The 12,320-nt window shown below is 50.4% G+C and overlaps 1 protein-coding gene across 3 annotated transcripts in view; it reads right to left on the reverse strand.

Moving 5' to 3' along the window:
• IFT172 (intraflagellar transport 172) overlaps positions 1–12,320 on the reverse strand; it is a 38,154-nt gene that overhangs the window by 8,308 nt on the left and 17,526 nt on the right. For all 3 annotated transcript variants that reach the window (XR_007778457.1, XR_003945702.2, XM_030235910.2), the window contains exons 21-39: positions 12,164–12,241; positions 11,553–11,801; positions 9,951–10,029; positions 9,434–9,554; positions 8,921–9,065; positions 8,758–8,847; positions 8,264–8,361; positions 7,897–8,032; positions 6,437–6,553; positions 5,724–5,866; positions 5,027–5,120; positions 4,719–4,783; positions 4,408–4,588; positions 3,795–3,904; positions 3,221–3,350; positions 2,556–2,654; positions 2,094–2,203; positions 1,535–1,598; positions 853–939 (exon numbers count right to left, since the gene is read on the reverse strand). Coding sequence is in view for 1 of the 3 variants with exons in the window: in XM_030235910.2 (XP_030091770.1) it covers positions 853–939; positions 1,535–1,598; positions 2,094–2,203; positions 2,556–2,654; positions 3,221–3,350; positions 3,795–3,904; positions 4,408–4,588; positions 4,719–4,783; positions 5,027–5,120; positions 5,724–5,866; positions 6,437–6,553; positions 7,897–8,032; positions 8,264–8,361; positions 8,758–8,847; positions 8,921–9,065; positions 9,434–9,554; positions 9,951–10,029; positions 11,553–11,801; positions 12,164–12,241 (2,196 nt within the window). In the remaining 2 variants the exon portion in view is untranslated. The remainder of the gene's footprint in view (positions 1–852; positions 940–1,534; positions 1,599–2,093; positions 2,204–2,555; positions 2,655–3,220; positions 3,351–3,794; positions 3,905–4,407; positions 4,589–4,718; positions 4,784–5,026; positions 5,121–5,723; positions 5,867–6,436; positions 6,554–7,896; positions 8,033–8,263; positions 8,362–8,757; positions 8,848–8,920; positions 9,066–9,433; positions 9,555–9,950; positions 10,030–11,552; positions 11,802–12,163; positions 12,242–12,320) is intronic.

Here is a 12,320-nt window from a genome sequence, read left to right on the forward strand (position 1 = left end):
TGTGCAGTTATTCTCTGGCTCCTGATAAGCAGAATATCAATAGGGAAGCCTCCCAAGAGAACAATGACTTCATCAGAGACCATCTGCATCACAGAGAAGCCCAAGTCTAAGAGACACCAGGTTCACTCTAGTAGAATCCAAACGTAGGTTATTGGAACCAAAGTTGTAAAACCACAATCCCAGACATTCCCAGTGCTTTTCCAAGGCTTCAGCTGGCCTGACTGACAAGTTATGATGTCCCTACTAGCTGCAGATGCTGTTGCCAAGGCTGCCCTGTTATTCAATCTGAACCAGTATCTCACTCCAAAGAACTGCTCACCCTTGGTTACTTCCATGATCAACACCATTTAACCAATAACTGTTTAATAGCCAATCACCAATCAATAACCATCCCTCAGAGTACATCCTGGTAATCGAGAGCTGTCTTCTCCTGCTACTCCCTTGAAAGAGCACTGTGAAATAGTTTCATTTTGCTTTTCTCCATTTTATTAATCTGATGAGGTAATTTTGTTGGTCTCAGGTCAGTAAAACTGAAAATATGTCAGATTTGCTTTCCTGACTGGGATGTCTCATTCTGACCAATACCACTGCTCTCAGGAACACAGAGAAAGAAGGCTTTCTTCTTCAGATCCCTGTTTCCATGGTACCAATTACTTCCAGCCCAAACAACTCATTTAGCTTCTTCCAATGCTCCATTAATCACAACATTTAAACACAATATGCTTCCAGGTTCCAGCACTTCCCCACTCAGCCTCACTGGCCACGATGGGGACGGTGGTGTGGAGCCCCTACAGTGGCTCCCCAGGCTCCAGGAGCCCAGGTTTGTCCCTGAGGGCTCACACAAGCACTCACCTGCTTAGCTGCGACCTCCAGGCACTTCTCCCACTGCCCCTGCTTTGCATAAATATCCAGAGCTGCCATCACATCAATTCCCACCAGCTGAGGATGGAAACAGCCATGAATTCATTGTGCAGGCCAGGCTTTCTACTCACATGCACACAAGCATCAGGTCAGCCATGCCTTTTTCCCAGACACACAGTCTCCTCCCCTCCACGGCATGAAATCACTGAGCCTGTGTGACCCATCTTCCACTGAGAGGGACCTGCTCAGGCTGAGGAGGTTGGCCCATGGGAACCTTATGAAGGCCAACAAGCGACAGGCGCTGCCCCTGGGTCAGACAAACCCCAGGCACTGGGTGGGAGATGCAGCCTGGGTGGAGAATGAAGGGCAGTGCAGAGGAGAAGGACTTGGGGGTGTTGGTGGACAACAAATTGGACATGACCTAGCAATGTGTGCTTGGAGCAACCCACTCTAGTGCAAGGTGTCCCTGCCCACAGCAGGAGGTGGAACGAGATGAGCTCGAGGTAAGCTTTAAGGTCCTTTCCCTTCTATGATTCTGTGGTCTGACATGCAGTAGCCAAGGCTCACAGGCACATACAGACTTCTCACTCGTATTCATAGTCAGGCAAAAGACCTCAGGACCTGCACAGGTCCTGACATCACTCCCCAGCCTGCAGACATCCCAAATACGTACCGAATCCACCTTTCCTTGTTTTTTTAAATACTCCTTGTAACGCTGGTCCACGTACTCCTCTGACCTGCAGGTAGAAAGAATCCTAAAAGGCTGCAAGACTCATGTCTTGCAGCAGTGCAGAGGCTGGATTCAGCTTTGGAACTAGCAGACTTGCAGCTGTGCTGTGTCTTGCTAGCAGGCTGCTGCTGCACAGATGGACAGGGAAGGAAAGGGTCTGGGCAGCTCTTCACAACATAGTATGTGAGGAGAACAAGGGCTCACAGGGCTTTCAGAAGGAAGTGCATGCACAGAGTTATGGCAAGAGAAAGGGAGATAGGGATAGGGGTGAAACCAAAGGGGAAAACAGTTTTTGTGGGATGTGCGGCAACAGGAAAGTGTCAGAATGTTAAATGGCTTGGGAAGGGTGGCTGTGGAGAATGTGCCCTGTTGAGCTTGGGAAAGGCACTGTGGGAAGAATCCAGGAAACCTAGGGGCAAGAGGACAGTACAGGACAGGACAGGGGACCAGCTGGGGGTGGGGGGGGAACAGGAAGGGGTAGTTGGCAAAGCTCAGGGCATACCTGGGGTCGAACTCCTTGGCCGTGTGCTTGGCTTTGCTCCATTCCTCCCCTTCAATTAAGGCATCAATAGCTTCTCGGGTGAGGTCCAAGTTCAGGTAGAGCTCAGCTGCCTGCAGGGCCAGAGACAGTTACATGGGAGGCAAAACACCAAGGGTTCCCTGTGTCCCAGGCTGAAGCTGGTGCTGGACCAGCACATAGACACAACAGAAAGTCTCTTCCCAAAAGATAAGCTTCTCCTCTGCTTCCTGCCTTCTCCCAAGGCCTGGCTCTCTCACAGTATTACAGGACTTGATTCATTCCCCTCTTTCATCCTCCTTGAAGATTCTGCATGGCCTACCTCCAGATGAGGCCACCCATCCCCCCATCACCCCAGGATGTGACGACCTCCTTCCCGTGGATAGAGCTCTCCCTTCCAATGTCACTACTTCTTCAGCAACCCTGGAGGCAGGAGCCAGTCCTCACCATGCTGTATTTCTTCATGGCCACCAGCTGAGGAGCCACGGTCCGTGTCACCTCCATGCTCTGTGACTGATCCAAGAATTTCACAGCCAACTCAGCAGCCTGTGAAGAGAATTTGTCAGCTCGATTGAGGAAAATGGTGGGAGAGTGGGATGAAGCTGGGAAGTGCTCAGTCCCAACTAAAAGACTGACAGCTGGAAGCACTTGAATGATGGATGGAGGAAGGGGAGTAATGGCAGGTCGTTTTGACAAGTCAGAGGAGCAAAGCCCAGCTACTTTCACACATGGGAGAAGATCAGACAAGGACTTAATTGTAGTTGAAGTTGGTACAAGGACATGAGCAAGAACAGAGCACAAAGGCCGGTGGCATGGAGCACAGGAAGGTGCTCCTCTAGCAAGGGCTGAATCACGAAGTGCAGCTCTGCAGTGCAGGGAGCTGTGGGCACACAGACATGGGCCTGTCACAGGCAGAGGTGCCAGAGCAAGGGAGGCAGCACCACGCAGGATAAGCACAGCCTGTCATTGCTCAGGAGAACAGCTACGAAGGCTTTCAGCCCTGCAGGCTCTCCTGAGCCCTGCAGTGACACAGATCTCTGAGGTGCACTCAGGCTGTGGAAGAGCTCCCAGGCAGAAGAGCAGGTGAAGGGAATGCCAGCCCCTGACAGTACCTTCAGTAAGCACTTCTCCACCAGGACACTGTTGCTGGGATCCCGCACCTTCAGGTAGCAGTCCACGGCCCTGGCGTACTCCCCAGACTGCTCCCACTCCCGTGCCTGCTCCAGCAGCCCTTCAGTTCCACTGCAGGAGGAATGCAGGCTGTGAGCAGGACACGGATGCTGTAACAGACCCTGCAGACAGTGTGTAGGGGGTGGGCAGGGAGGTGCACATGACAGGTAAGCAGGGAGTTCAGACAGAGCGGAGCATGTGACAGAGAACATGAACAGGGCTGAGGAAAGAACTGACCAAGGACCCTGGGGAGATGCAATGGCAGTACAGGAGACCATGGAGATTTGTAAGTGGGGCAAGATGCCATCTGGGAGATCTTGGATGGTAGAAATAAGACTCCCAGAGAAATAAGGAAGAATGATAGGAAACCTATGCAGTAAGAAGTCCGGAGTCCTCAAGAAGGAAACAAGTGGATGTCAGGGATCCCATCAGGCTGTCTCTGTAAGGCATCAGCAAAATGGCCATGGGGAAGAGCTTCCAGGTTATTTCCTGCAGCCTGACCACAGCACTCCTTACCTGGAGCCTTTCTTGCCAGCCTCTCTGCCACACTCCTCCTGCAGCTCTCCCAGCCGACCAGGCAAGTATTCCTTGCAGATCCGCAGGGCCTCGCTCCACATGCCAGCCTCCTGCATGGCACAACGGGGAGAAGTTCTCACCAGTTCACCAGGATCCCCCACACTCCTGCTATCACATAACACACCTATCCCCTCATCTTCATCTTGCCAGAGGACTAGAAGAAACAACCACAGCAGCACCACCCAACTCTTTCCCCCCTGAGAATGGCATCTGTGTCTGTCCACCTGCCCTAACCACCCCACCTGCCCTAACCACCCCACATGCTCATCCATTCCAGCCACCTCAGTGGAATGGACACTTAAGCCTCCAAATGCACCCACTTGTGCTACCCCAAGGACCACCCACAATCTGGCAGGATACATCCTCCAGAACTGTGAGAGAGCAAAGCTATGATATGAAATCCACTGGTTCAGCCTTCAGGTCAGAATTCAGTTCCTCCAGAAACCCTGAGTAAACAGTTCCTCTTTGGGAGCTGGGAGGTGAATTTCACTCCATCTAAATTGGGTTCTTGTCCAGTGAGGAAGCCAATGACGTTGCTACAGACTGCACTCACCTTATAGTACTTGATGGCCAGCTCAGGTCTCTGTGCTCGCAGGAGGAAGGCCTCTGCCTTCTGGAGCTCCCTCTGCTCAAAGGCAAACTGTGCCTGTCCAACCAGCACATCAGCCACGCTGTCTGGGTCGTGAGCCTCAGCCACACGCTGCGCAGCGTCCCAGTTCTGGTTATGCACAAACCTGGGGATGAGGTGTACCAGGGACACCAGGTGTAACAACAAGGATGACAAGGAGCAGCCCAGTGCTGGAGAGGCACCGGGCTGGCATGGCATGGAGAGAGCAGACACAGCAGGATGTGGAGGACACATACATCAGCACAGCTTCCTTGGGCTTCCCAGCTTTAATGAACTCTCCTTCAGCCTCTTCAAATTTGCCCTAGAGGAGAAGAAGTGATTTGTTTGCACACCTTCCTGTTCTGGCATCAACACATGACCTCCTCTACTCATCCAAGGCAGCATTTATGAAACACAGGTGTGTGGAGCTTGGCACCGTCATCATGGAGCCCTTTGGAAATGCTGGGAATGCAGCCAGAACTGTGACTGCTGCAGCAGCCCAGGGACAACTGCTCAGTTACCTGAGGGACTGGAGAACTTGCACCTGTTCCAGGGGGAAAATTACCTCATCTTCTAGGAACATGGCATACTTTAAGTGGATGTCTGGCATCTTCTGCTTCATGGAGAGGCGGGCCAGTTCAAAAGCAAATTCAAAGACCCTGCAATGAAAGAGAGAAGGACTGTGCTGTGAATGTTTGCCTTCAAGAACAATACATCAAGTAGAGCACAAGACACTGGGAGAGGAGAGAGGGGGCCCCAAGTGAATTAGCACTGTCTGTTCCTCCTGTTCCTGATCAGGAGCTTTTAGAGTCCCTGCTAAGGAAATTGGGCTCCTTCACACCTGCTGTTAGAGCCCAAGGCAGGAGCCAAGAGATGTGGGAGCCTCGGGAAGAGCAGCAATGAATGGCCATACAGGCACACACCTGGCCAGCTGCAGAGCAGGGCCAAAGCTGTTGTGGCAGACAGTTACTTATGGTGACACGAGGAGCACCTCCTCTCCTGCTCAGAGCCTCTCACAAGCCTTCCCCTGCAGAGGTTGAGGGACAAATTGCATTTGCCTGCCAGCTCAGACTTGGCATTTGAGAGACTGACACAAAGATGAGAAGTGGGATATGTCAAGGATGTGGCCTGTGTGAAGCATGGTGGGGTGGGAAGGCATGTCATTTTCTGCATCTGCAGCTACCATGTGCACACAGTTATCTTGGCCCACGTGTTTTTCTCTGGTTAGGCAGAGGGGAGGGAGGTGTTGGGCACCTGCATACCCGCTGTCTGTTGCATGGTCAATGGCCATCTCCAGAAGTCCAAATTTGCTGAGGAGTTTCACAGCTGCCTCTCCACCCAGGCTCTTTGCCCACAGATAGGCCACATGCTTGTGGGAGTTTGCACCCCCATATGCCTTGGCCACCTGTCCAAAGAAAAGGAAATGGAAAAACCCAGTGTACGTTTCACCTTCAGCAGATTGAGCCCCTAACATGTGCTGCCTGCCAGCAGGAGGGAATTCCAGAACCATCTGTTCCCTCCCAACAAACCCTTCTGCAAGCACCACTGCACTGGTGAGAGGGACAGTAAGACAAAGGCACACGGGGTGCAGCAGAACAGCTGCTGCCTCAGCACAGCCACAGCCTGGACAGCAGGAGGGAACCCAGCATTCCATGGGAGCACAGGAGGAGAGCAGGGCTGGGAGGCTGTGGCCAGAGCAACACCCCTGAGGTACAACAGGATGCAGTGATCAGGGCAGAGCAGTGCCTCGAGGAAGGCAACCCAGCAGAAAGGCCAAGGGTTAAACCCTGCTTTTGGGCTGCAATGCTTCAGGCTGGGAGGCCCATAGGGCTCCAGGGCTGGGGCAGTTCTGAGGCTGGGTAGGGTACACCAAGTGCTCTGATCTTGCAGTGAGCAGAGACAAAGCAGCTCCCACCAGGATCCCACAGCCAGAAGCTGACCCCTGCACAGGTGGGGAGCTGTGAGTGATTATTACCCTGTATGCCTCTTCCCACATGTCATTCATTCTGTACATGTTCACTGTGGTCTTCCAGTCTTTGGCTTCCAGGTAATGGTACTCAGCCTCCTGCAAGCGCCCCTCTGCCTCCAGCTCCTGCAGTCAGAGGCAATGAGGTAGTGACACTTGTGTGCACACTTGTGCATTCCCCCCTTCTCCTTAACAGGCTGCAGTGTGTGCTGAGAAATGCTTGTCAGCCCTTGGCCTTGAAAACACCACCTGGGCTCAGCTCTTCCAGCTTATCAGAAACACTGTCTTGCTCCAAGGAACTGCTGTTTAATGAGCTTCTGCTTTCCTTATGACTAGCCTTGGAAAATATTCTTTTTGCCTGAATAGCATAACACTCCTGTTCTCACACTTTCAAAGAAAATGCCAACCCAAACTCTGGCCAGGATGAAACACTGTTTTGACTGAAGCCCCTGTAATCCTATAAACAGCAGTCCAAAATGAGACCCTTTTGAGCTGCTCTGGCACTGCAGTGGGCTGTGACCAGCAACCTCCCTCTAGGGCGGACACTCTCAGAGCCAGCAAACCCTCAGGTTTGCTGTTGGAGGATTGCCAAAACATGCATCCTGGGCCAACAGCTCACTCTTTGAGGCCTGATCCTTCACCCACTGGGAGATACAAAGGCCTCCAAAGTGAGGATTTCACTGACCTCTAGGGGGAATTTTCACAGGTACCTTGTAGGCACTGACTGTTTCTGTCTGGGTGCACAAAGATGCACGTATGCTATAGCAAATCTGGGAGAAATGCAGCTTTCTTAAATGTTTCAGTATCTTGGATATCTAAGTAAGTTAGGCCTGTAAGTAAGGTTCAGTTATAGTTATAAACTTACTTGAATGCTGCTAAGTGTTGTTCTTTTGCTAAGCTGTTGAACATAAGTTATAAACTAAGTGTTGCTAAGTGTTACTCTTCTGCTGAGTTGCTACATATAACTTCAAATTATAAGTTAGGCTAAATGCTGTTAAGTGTTATTCCTCTGTTAGATTGTTAAGGTTAAGCTATAAATTAAGTTAGATGTAAGTCAAATGTTTTCCTATGTTAAATGGTTAGTCTCAAGGTGTAAGTAAAATTAAAGTACTCTTATGTTTGAGTGCTGTTGAGCTTTTAGGCTGTGCTCTTTTTTATCCTTGCCCACACTGTCTTTTGTCACACCCACCCACCCACCCCCATAGATAGTTACTTAATTTCTTCTTTGATTGCCTGGACTTTGTTTGGTTTTGTTGTTCCTAGTTTTTCCTTGTTGTGCCTTAGCTGTCCTGTAAGTAGTAGAGTGAATCTTGACAACAAACTTGGTTTGCTTTGATACTTTAATATTAAACCTGACTTTTCCTCGTACCCTTGCCACTGATTTTTTTAAGCAATCTCAAAACCTCGTCCATAACAACAATCTTGCCCCTCCTTGGTTTAGCTAGTCCCCTGCCATGAGATGCACTCACCTTGCCCAGGTGCAGGTGAGTATCTCCAAGTAAGTCCTTGTGGTACTTGGCTACTAGGCAAACCATCTCATCATACATCTTACACTTCTTGTACATGGTGATGGCCAGATCGGGTTCATTCACAGTGATATACAGCCTGGCAACACAAGCACATCCAAACTACTCAGCCAAGGACAAGACCAGCCCCTGAAACCTCTCCACATCCTGAAATACCAGCCTCTGTTCTCCGTGTGTGGAGAAAGTTCCTCTGATCATTCCAAACCCCAGTCCCAAATTCTCCCTCTAACCCAGGAAAGGGCTTCTCCTCACTACAGCTAATTTTTCAGGGCTCAGTCTTGGGCTGACACCAGGACTGGAGGAAACTCACCTCTCTGCTTCTTTGTACTTGCCCTGTCTCTCCATCTCCTGGGCCTGGGTTATGTACAGCACTGTCACCTCCTCCTGGCTCATACACTTGAGGGCCAGCTGCCAAAAGGAACGCACATGGGAGAAATGAGCAGCAACTTCCTGACACACGACACTGAAGGAGAAGGGATATTTCCTTCCCATCTGACAAACAGATATCTGTGCTGTACGCTCTGCAAAGAATGGGCAGTCATTTGTCACTGTCACAAAGCACACAGGACCAGCTCTTGGAGAGGGCCATTTGTGCTAGAGGTGCACCCACATGGGGCTGTAGGAGAGAGAAGACCAGGGTCAGGATGGGAACACTGGATTTCTTGCTGGCTTCTGGATGTCCCTGCACATGTGTCTGGGAAGAGTCCTGGTAGATCAGGTGCACAAGGCACTACCACCTGCTGATGGAAGACACATCTCACCAAGAGGGGTGAGGTTCACAGAAGCTTTGGCTTCTGACTCTACCTTGTGAGCCTGCTCCCAGAGCCCGGCCTGCGTGTACATGTCAATGGCATCCTTGGTCTGGCCTCCTTTGATGTACAGCTCCTCTGCAACCTGCCAGGAAAGGACCACACTCAGTACAGCCAAGGGACACACAGAGCAGTGGTGACTGTGTCTGTAGCCTCACCTGATACTCCTGCAAAGCTGCATAATGCTGGGCAATCTTGAGGTAGTATTTGGCTGCTGTCTGTTTGTCCTGCAAGTCCAAAATGTAGATGGCCTTCTTCCACTGACGGGCTCCCAAAGCTGCTTCGAGGGCCTTAATTGAGCACCTGGCACCAAACCCATCAGCCTTTAGAGCCAGGCATTAGGCATCTCCTCTAGCTACACTAGCCAGGAGAGACTAGAGTGCTCTGCTGCCTGATTCAGCTTCCTGAGTTAGAGCAGCATAATGCAGCTGAGTAACTGGCAGTGCTAAGGGGGATGAAAGGACTGGGACAGCAGGGAAGAGCAATCAGCCCTGTAAGACCTTGGGAGAGATGTGGGAATGCATCAATGGCTGATGCACACAAGCAAGTGGGCACTCCTAAGGGGGGTAGTGGGGGCTCACTCAGGCAAACCCCCTGCTGATAGAGGCAAAGGTATCAACTTCATGCCCTGCCAGTACCCTGCTGTTTATACAGCCTTGCCCTGCTCCCACCTGGCTTCGATGTAGTGGTTAATAGCAGCATCCAGCTGTTTCTGCTGCACCAGATGGTCTCCCCAGGCCTCCTCCAGCTTCACAACTTCTGCAGGAAATGCCAGGCGAGCCAGCTCCACGGCTGTAAGGGGACACAAGAGCTGTACTGCTGAGGCCAGCAGGGAAACAGAACTGTGGGGCAAACACGGGCCTTGGATCTGGCACAGGAGGAGGGCAATGGTGACTGCCTAAGCCACTCCAGCTCTCATGGGTTACCCAGCAACCCAGACCCTGTGGAGAGCTGGGTCAAAGCCATGCTACCGCAGTCAGCATGGTCAAGGGCTTGGGAACAAGACACCCTCCTGGGACTGCACGTGCAAGTGCAACTATGTGAAAATACACTGAATGATATGACAGGTGGGAGCTGCAGAGCATCCAGGCATCTCCAGGCTCCAGGGCAATATTTCATGTTGCCACCAGGCCAGAGTAGCCAGGCTCCTGCTGGAGATGAGTGGGAGGAACATATTGAGCACAGTACCTTTCAGGAAGGCACTGCCCTTGCCATAGCACTCCAGAGCCTTTCGAGCATTCCCAAACTTCTCCAACAGGTCTCCAGCCTATGACAGACACAAGTTGTCAGTTTCCAGAGCCACCACCCCCCCACATCATCACACCCTACCAGCTCCATGCACACTCCTCCACCAGCTCTGCCTTCCCACTAACCAAGTGTATGGGGATTGACCAGCTACTAGGAAAGACAGCATGAGCCAAGACCATTGTCCTTCCTGCTGACTGAGCCCAGCACAGCCATCCTGGAAGCCCAAAGGCTCATCCCCTTCAGTATTTGAATGGTGGCAAGACCACACATCTAAAGAACAGTAAAAACAGCAACAGAACCTTTCCTCTCTTTATCCCTCTCTGACAACCTGCACAGTAGAAGCTGCCTGAGTTTGTTGTGATGCCCTCACGTCATCATATTTAATGGCTTTTGACAGACTCTATCTCTGTGATTTGTCTAATAATTTTTGGACTATTTATACTTCTGGTAACAACATCCAGTACTGGGAGCTCCAGTTATTCTTTCAATTGAAAGCTTAAGAAAAGATGACAGGTTTGAAAAAGTACCAAGTCATCTTGTGTTGAAATGGCCAGAAAATGCTGAAGATAAATTGAGATTAAAGAAATGTAATTTATAAAGGAGACATAAAACAAGCTAACAAAAAGCAGTGTTTTTTTCACACAACATCTAACTGAACTGGGTAACTCATAGCCAAAACTGTAGCTTAAAATTTACATGTGGTTCAAGCAATAATTTGACAAGCTCATAGAAGTAAAATCTATCAAGAGCTCTCAAACACAGAAGTAGAGCTGCTCAGGTACATTACAGGCTGCAAACTGCTGAACACCATGAAAACACACTAGAGGAAGTGCACCCTGTATCTGACTGCCCTGTTCTTTATTTCTTATGCTTTTTTTAGATAAGTGCCTCTGGCAGGTGCTTATTTCTTAAGCACCTGCCTGAGGCCACTGTTGGCCAGGATACTGAGCAGTGGGCAGACTCAGCACTGCTTTCTTACATTAACATGATGTGCTATGGAAAAAAACCCCTTTGGTTTTAAAACTGCCACCTCACAATAAGTTATCTATTTTTGGTGTTATTAGACACAGAGAATAATCACATCTCTTCTTTATGATATTCATGGCTTTACAGACAGTCTTCACCTCCTTTGTTTTGCTTCCTTAACTTTTCCATTTTGACCATCCTTACACCATATTTTATTCTGATATGAGGAAGCACTGACATTTCCACAGTGATATCAAATTTTCAGTTAGATTCGCAATTCTGTTCCTGTTGATTCCCATCTTCCTCCACTCCTTAACTATTATTGACACTCTGTATTCTGGAGACATGTCACCAATCAGATGTGATCTTTTTCCTGATTAATAAGAGTAATTCTAGACCTCACCCATGTACAATGGGTACAGCGATGATTTTCTCATAAATGTTAACTGCAACCTCATCAACCCAGAATTACCTCTGCTACCTTCCAGCTCAGTCCCTCTGTGTCTCACTGGTGCAGAAGATGGGGCAGGGGCCCTGATGCCCCTAAGCTGAAAGCCCAGTGGGAAGGGCATTCACCTGTTCATAGAGCTCCCCTCTGATCAGCGCCATGGAGATCCTGTCGATGACATCCCCGTTGGTGAGCAGCTCGTCCCTGCTCATGGCCAGCCGTGCTGCTTTGGCTGGCAGCCCTGCCCGCAGGTACAAGCTGATGGCTGCCAGGTAGTCACCCTGGCCCTCCTGGACCTCCCCAGCCTTCTCCTCCTGCTGGGTATCCAGCAGCCACTGGTAGTAACCCCGGCGCAACTTCTCCAGCATGGGGTGTCCCTGTGGAGAAACACAGAGCTGGGAGTCCTGGGGAGGATGAGATATTGTCCAGCTCCTCCTGCAGGCTCTGGTCATAGCACCAGGCCTCTTGTTACCCGGTTATCAGAAACTACAGTGCCAGCCCTGTGTACCATGGCACTACCCATTCTTTTTTGAAGCCACAGATACTCCTAAACCAATTTCAGTAGCTTTTCTCCCTGTCCATCCAGGTCTGTACTTACACCAGTGCAACCTTCTACTTGGAGCCCTTCTAAGCAGAAGCAAGGAAGGGCAGGTGAAAAGAACAGACCCTGAATGGACTCCCAACCAGAAGATTTACCAAACAAGACCAGCCTATAGGCCAGTGCAGCAGTACTCTGTACCTTGGCCTTGGCCACCACAATGCATTCATCCCACATGTGCAGCTCCTGGTACATGTCCATGGCCTCTTCTGGGGCATTCTGTGTTGGAAAGCAAAGTGTTAACCCAAGCAGACACACTGCCAAGGAGCTTTCACAGCAGGCAGGGTTAGATGTGCAG

The sequence above is a fragment of the Serinus canaria genome, chromosome 10 (genome assembly GCF_022539315.1).
Source record: "Serinus canaria isolate serCan28SL12 chromosome 10, serCan2020, whole genome shotgun sequence".
Lineage (NCBI taxonomy): Eukaryota > Metazoa > Chordata > Aves > Passeriformes > Fringillidae > Serinus > Serinus canaria.